Source organism: Octopus bimaculoides, chromosome 5 (genome assembly GCF_001194135.2).
Source record: "Octopus bimaculoides isolate UCB-OBI-ISO-001 chromosome 5, ASM119413v2, whole genome shotgun sequence".
NCBI classification, from domain to species: Eukaryota; Metazoa; Mollusca; class Cephalopoda; order Octopoda; family Octopodidae; genus Octopus; species Octopus bimaculoides.
This window is the reverse complement of record NC_068985.1, coordinates 53,496,240-53,503,719: the sequence shown is the minus strand read 5'-3', so window position 1 is coordinate 53,503,719 and position 7,480 is coordinate 53,496,240. Positions and strand designations below refer to the sequence as shown.

Below are 7,480 nucleotides of genomic sequence, written 5' to 3'. Positions count from 1 at the left end.
CTTCTAATTATCTGAGAGGAAGCTTTGCAATAATAGTAAATTCATTATTCCTGATTATTTTAAAGTCTGCAAGCAGGAAAATGACCTCCTAACCGGAACCGCTTCTTAGAATATTAAGACCGGGATGAAAAATATCTTAAGTTTTTCACCCTATTAAGAAAACACACATACAAAAAATAAAAAAAATTCCAACAAAATTATAGGAGTTTGCTTTTCTCCTAGAATAACTAGAATAATTTTCAGACAATAATGATCTTAGAAACTCAGAACAAAAAAGAGAAAAAAAAACAGACGTGGTTATGTGTTAAGAAGCTTGCTTCTTTTGTACATGTAGCTGGATTTAGACCTATTGCATGACACCTTGGACAAGTGATTCTTCTATAGCCCGAAACGATCAAAGCCTTTCGAGTGGATTTACTAGACAGAAAATAAAAGAAGCCCGTTGTGGTTGTGTGGAAAGAAGTTTGCTTCCCAACCACATGGTCTCGAGTTCAGTCTCACTGCGTGGCATCTTGAGCAAGTGTCTTCTACTATTGTCCCGAGGCGACCAAGGCCATAAGGAATTTGGTAGACGGTTGTCATAAACAACCCGTCATATATATATATATATATCTAGTCGTTGTCTTTATGTCTGTTCCCCGCCACCGCTTGACGACCGATGTTAGTGTGTTGCCATCCTTGTAACTTAGTGGCTCAGGAAAAGAGTCCGACAGAATAAAATCAGACTCAAGTACTGGAATCCATTCGTTCGACTGAGATTTAATAAGGTGATACCCTAGCATTGCCGCAGTCTAATGACTGAAACAAGTAAAAAAATCTCTATGTATCTATGTGTATGTATGTTGTATTTCTCTTTCACCACCAACTGACAATCGGAGCTGGTTTGTTTATGTCCCGTAACTTAGTAGTTCGGCAAACTGAACGATAGAATAAAGATGAAAGGTAAAGTTGATCTCGGTGCTATTTAAACTGAGAACGTAAAGAGCCGAAAGAAATACCTACAAGCGTTTGTTCGACGCATTAACTATTCTACCAGCTCGTCACGTTTAATAATAATCCTTTCTATTATAGACACAAGGCCTGAAATATTTTGGTTAAGGAATTAGTCGATTTCATCGATCCCGGTGTTCAACCAATACTTATTTTATCGATTTCGAAAGGATGAAAGGAAACTGAACTAAGAACGTGAAGAACCAGAAGAAATGCCGCTAAACATTCTGTCCGACGCCCTAATTATTCTGCCAGCTTACCACCCCCGTCCTCTTACAAATACCCTTTTTACTTTAGGCATGAAGATTGAAATTTTGCGGGAGGGGGCTAGTCTATTCCTTCAACCTGACTGCCACTATAATTTATCAGCCCGAAAGGATGAAAGTCAAAGTTGACCTCGGCGGAATTTGAACTCAGAACGTAAGGCGGTGCTCCAACATAGCCGCAATCAAATGACTGAAACAAGTAAAAGAAATAAAGAATAAAACCGTAAGAAATACCGCTGAGCATTTTGTACTGCTCATTAACAGTTCTGTCAGTTCGCCACCCCCACCAAATTATAACAAAGGTTTTCTCATTTATATAGTCACTCTCTCTAGGACAGGAGGACTTAGTCGATAAAATGCTGGTATTTAATTCATTGACACCTAATGCATGAACAGCAGCATTGACATGTGCGATATTTGAACTTATGACGTAAACGGATGTAATTAAACACACAACAGAGACTCTTGTCCGATTTTCCACCGATTTCTCTAATCTACTGCCCTCTCACTGCTCATAATGATAGCATGGTTCAGTGGTTAGCGCGTCGAGCTCACTATCATGAGATAGTGAGTTCGATTTCCGAACAAGGCTGTGAGTTGCGACGTCACTGGTGCCAAGCTGCATCGGCCTTTGCCTTTCCCTTGGAATACATCAGTTGCGTGGAGAGAGGAGGCTGGTATGCATAGGTGACTGCTGGTCTTCCATAAACAACCCTGACCGGACTTGTGCCTCGGAGGGTAACTTTTAGGTGCAATTTCAATGTCATTCATGACCGAAGGGGGTCTTTATACGTCCCCATATGTTGTGGGCGAGAACAGTCGAATCATTAGACCCAGTAGAACGAATGGCTAAGTGAATCTGATGGTCAGTCCACATTGCTCCGTAAGCCAGTTTCTCAGTTTCTTTGGATTATATATTCATCCTTGGATGAAACGCCAGTCCGTCGCATGACCGGAACACCGTGAAATGAAGTTTTATTCTCAAGAACACAACGCATCGCCCAGCCGAGGAATCGAAACCACAATCATGAGCCCCAAACCTTAATCACTATGTCATGCACCTCCACATTTGACATCAGCGATATTTGAACTCAGAGTATAATGTTATAAAGCATTTAATCCGGTATTCCGTTTATTCGGTTATCCACCACCGTCATTGCCACAACAAAACCAACAACAACGATAATAATAAAATATTTTAAAAAATATTTTAAGGTTGAAATTCACTAATTACCTGATGAGGAACTCTGTCTAAGTGTACGAATAGGTGATATACTTCATGACTTGTATGATGAGAGACTCCACTATGTGATTTTATACTTTGTTGAGGTACCCTATTATGAGGGTGTGTTTTTCGTGCATAACGCTTTCATACTTGTTGCAGTCCTTCATAATATGCTTCGTGAGGATTAACCTCTTGAAATTACTCCTCACCACTTATTTCTCAGTCTTCCTAGGCTTCTCTCTCTGAAATCTTCTGTTCTCTTGGAGCGCTCAACACATCTTTATACAACCGACATCCTCATTAAGTACCACATGTCCTGATCAACACTGTATCCTCTCTTTTACTCTATATCTGATTCCTCTTGTATCCACTTTTCTCCCCTCAGTTTATTTACGCTCTATCATTCATACACATTAAAATTTCACATCCAGCAGAGCAAGCTCGTCTCATCTCTTTTCAATTTTCACAAATCTTCTGCATTCAAGCCCCCTGTTTAGCTCCAAATCAACATCATTTCATAAACAAATATTATACGCTCTGCCATTCATTCTGAAGAGTAGATTGTACGATGTTTAGCAGTCTGTAGAGTTATTTTCTCCCTAAACGTTACTCACCCTGTCCTTAAACTGTTTTTTTCTTATGTTTTCAGAGCAACCACCTACATTAGATACCGAAAGTTGCAAAAGCTATCAACAAATTCTAGGGAAAAATAAAAATAAAATATTTCACCGGTGCACGTAATGCTAACTTCTGTGCATCCGCAACATAAGTCGTCTGTCTTTCTTATCGACCTTCCTGTGATCCGCTACATTGACTCTGTGTTCGTAGTTTACAAATATTACAATGTATGGAATTTTCAGCTACTCTTTATCTGCACATATCAAACACTCACCTCATAGATGTAAAGCTCTGTCTTCATTCCGGCAATCCAAAAATCTTGGTTAGGACTATATGGGTTTTCTTGGTACAAAGGTTTTGCTTCCAGATTTGGTATTCTAAAATTTTGATATATTCAGTTATGATAAGATCATCGATGAACAGCATTAACTGCGGACAGTTTGTCTTGAAGTCTTTAAAGTTATAAACAGCAGGGAGACAAGAACTGAGTCCTAATGGACATCAATCTGTAAGTTAAATATGTTATTAAACTCATTAGTAACTCTCGCCTTGTTGGCAAGACTTCAATATATAGCTTGCACGGCTCTTACAAGCTATTCAACTATCATTAGTTACAATCACCGCTATCATTCCTTACAACCGCCGCTATCATTCCCTATAACCGTCGCCAACATTACCCATAACCAGCAGTATCATTACCTGCAATCACCGCTATCATTACCTTCGACCGCTGCTATTACTACCTACAACTGTCATTATCCTCTACAACTGCTAGTATCATCCCTACTACCACTGATATCATTACCCCACAACTGCTACTATTATTTCTTACAGCTACCCCTATCATTCCCTACAACCTCCGTTATCATTCCCTACAACTAGTGCTATAATTCATTGAAAATTTCACTCATCAATTATTCCTAGTTTTCCTAGAGACCACCCCTCAGACTACAAAGCGTAGGTAAAGTGTTTTAGGTGTAGCTAAGTCCTTCTCCTATAGTAGTCTGGTTAGGAAGAGGGTATCGATCGTAACCCTTACAAGCATAAATCGGAACTGTATCTCACTTTTTCATTCTCTTTCCGATCAGGCTATGGATGATTCTGTAACACACATTGCCTGATTCATCAATTTGATGTCTCAGTAGGGTATCACCTTTCTCTTTGTCGCAGTTGCTGGTGATTCTATTATACCAATTATTAGCTATGACACTTCTACTACCTAACTGGTTACGCAGGTGACTACCTCGTGATCAACTTCGCCAGATAGTTTCAACACAATCTCTGATAAACCCGTTCACTTTCCTGTTGTTATATACTTCATAGTGTTTTTGCCTGTAAAGCTGTTGACTTCATTATCTTATCCCTCTGTCAGGTCTATATGGGGTACGCCATTTATCTTACTTTTTTTCTCCTCGATCAACAACTTTTCGTAGCAGTATTTCGGCATCACTGCTCTGTTATCACCCGCTACAACCGACGCAATCATTCCCTGCAATCTCGCAATCATTTCCTACAACCTTTGTTACCATTCCTTATAACCACCACTATCGTTCCTTACAATCACTACTTCCATTCCCTAGAAACATCATTTACATTCCCTACAACCACTGCCTTTAATTCACTGAAAATTCCATCCATCAAATGTCTCAGTGTTGACACATACCTTTTGAGAGAAAATGGATAAATGGAAACTGTATAGAAGCCTGTAGGATAGATTGAACTTGCAATTCAAAGGCCCGGCCTTGTCACATACTGTGTTATGCTCACTGATTCTGTCTGAGAATTACTTTAGGAGACGTGTCTGTGGAATACTCAGTCACTTACACGTAAATTTAATGAGCTGGTAATTCAGTTGATCGAATAACTTAACCCTCATCGTCGAAACTAACGAGTAGCCATCTTTGTGTGTGTGTATTTCTATGAGTTATATGTGTGCATGTGTATGTGTTCATGTGTGTGTGTTTGTGAGAGTGAAAGAGAGAGAGAGAGAGAGAGAGAGAGAGAGAGAGAGAGAGAGAGAGAGAGTGTGTGTGTGTGTGTGTGTGTGTGTACGTGTGTTATTGTCAAATGACATTAAATACCGAAATATCTAACCACTCTAACTCACTAATGTCTCAGCTCTTGCTTATGAAAATAATTATATTTCAAAATTTTCTTTGAAGAGACACAAGTTTCTAAACGGGCCATAGGCGTCATTAAATATCCTGATCTATTAGTGGAATATGCTTGCAAGGCCAAGGAGAATGTATACGATGCAGTTCTCAATAAGAACGTAAGTATTTACCGTACTTATTTTCGAATTAAAATTTTATCTTTTACTGTTTCTGTCAGCGAACTGCTGTCATGCTAGGATAACCACCTAGAAGGGCTTCAATCGAACGAATCGACACTAATGCTTAATTTTTAAGTACTGGTACTTTTTCAATCAGCCTCTTTTGGCGAACCGCGATGTTATAGAAACGAAAACAAACCATCACTGGATGTCAAGTAATGGTGGGGTCAGATGCAAACGCAAAGACAATATCTATCTATCTATCTATCTATCTATTTGCAAATATATGCGACAAGCTTTATTAACTTCCATCTACCAAATCCACTCACAAAGCTTTGGTCGGCTTGGAGCTATAGTAGAAGACACTTGCTCAAAGTGCTACGTAATGGGACCGATCCTGGAACTATGCAGTTGGGAAGCGAACTTACTACCACACAGCACCTTGGCTATTATAAAGTACTGCCAACTCTCACACTGAACGAATATGACATGGTATCTTGTGTCAATTCTTTCTCTTATTGATTTAGGTGCCTGAGTAGTAGCAAGCAGGCATAAATATATTTTCAGCCCTCTTACACTTGACACATCAGAATATCTAGGACACAACCACTGGCAGGAGAAAGGACAGCTTCAGCACGTGGCTAATACTTATTTACAGTTGAGCAGACTGGAGTAATGTCTTATCACAGTTTCTCTAACTCCAGTCACAGTGTTGATAATTTACGTATTGGTGTTAGCTTCACAACTGTGACAAAATTGGCTTCAAGTTTTGGCGCAAGGCCAACAATTTAGGGGAGGGGTAAGTCGATTACATCGATCCCAGTGTTTACCTGGTACTTATTTTATCGACCCCGAAAGGATGAACGGTAAAGTCTACTTCGGCGGAATTTGAACTCAGAACGTAAAGACGGGCGAAATACTGCTAAGCGTTTTCCCCGGTACGCTAACGTTTCTGCCAGCTTGCTGCCTTATAACTGTGACAGTATTAATAATGTGCCATTCAAGGACTGAGTTGCATATTGTATCGTCACCCAGTTTAGGAATTGGACCCAAGACCTTATGTCTGTGAGCTGAATACTCAGTTATACGCCATGGAAACCGAGTAACCGGTCCCGTAAATCGATACAGTTATGCCTAAGGGATTCTCTTTACTTATTTTCTGGTGGTAGAAGGATTTGGTCAAAACTACAATCAAAGCTAATTTATTGTAAATGTTGAGTCCTGCATTTCACAATCAGTAATGGCTTTGTTTTCTCTGCTTGCTTCTGTTTTGCTCAGCCTTATCAAATAGTGGCCATGTAGTAGTTTTTATTGCCACTACCTCAGCGTAGTATTCTGCAGTTTCATTGTCAGTTTGTATTTACTTTGTTCATCTCAGTTTCTGTTGTTTGTTTTCTTATTACAGACGGCGAAATGGCTGAGTCGGTACAGCTGGGAAAAAATGTCTCACAGTATTTGTTCCGACTCACTACACCCTGAGTTGAAATCCAGCCGAGCTCAACTGTGTTTTTCATACTTTCAAGATCGATAAAAATAGTACCAATTCAGCGTAGAGAATTAGCGAAACTATCAGAAAATCAGGCCGGATGATCTGTCGTATTTGTTTCGGCTCTTTGCGTTCTGAGTTCAAATCCCACCATGGCCTTTTGAGTGGTAGGCTTAATTCGTCAAAAGTTTGGCATTTTGATGCTTTTAGTGAACCCCACTGTGTTACAGGAATTCGGGTCATGTCGCCAGTTCAAGGATTCCTCCTTTCCTTCCTGTCTCCCACTAGTCTTAGAGGCCCTGTAAAGGGTCACGGGAGCTGCCTTCTTTCTTGACTAACAATAAATAAATAAATAAATAAATAGCTGAATGATATCATTTATCATTTTTATCTTTTACTTGTTTGAGTCATTGGTTTTAGTCTAAGAAATCGATCCCAGCATTTATGGTCTTTCTTTTTTTTAATCTGGTACTTATTCTATCGAATTAATTTGCCAAACCGCTAAGTTACAGTTACGTAAACACACTAACACCGGTCGCCAAGCAGTGGGTGCGGGTATAACAAGCACAAACACAGACATAAACACACACACATATATATATATATATATATATATATATATA

At 39.4% G+C, this 7,480-nt stretch overlaps 1 protein-coding gene across 1 annotated transcript in view; it reads left to right on the top strand.

Moving 5' to 3' along the window:
* The window catches only part of LOC106867535 (1-aminocyclopropane-1-carboxylate synthase-like protein 1), a 51,547-nt gene that overhangs the window by 13,003 nt on the left and 31,064 nt on the right, over positions 1-7,480 (top strand). The window contains exon 2 of the mRNA XM_014912433.2: positions 5,262-5,371. Within this exon, the coding sequence (XP_014767919.1) occupies positions 5,262-5,371 (110 nt within the window). The remainder of the gene's footprint in view (positions 1-5,261; positions 5,372-7,480) is intronic.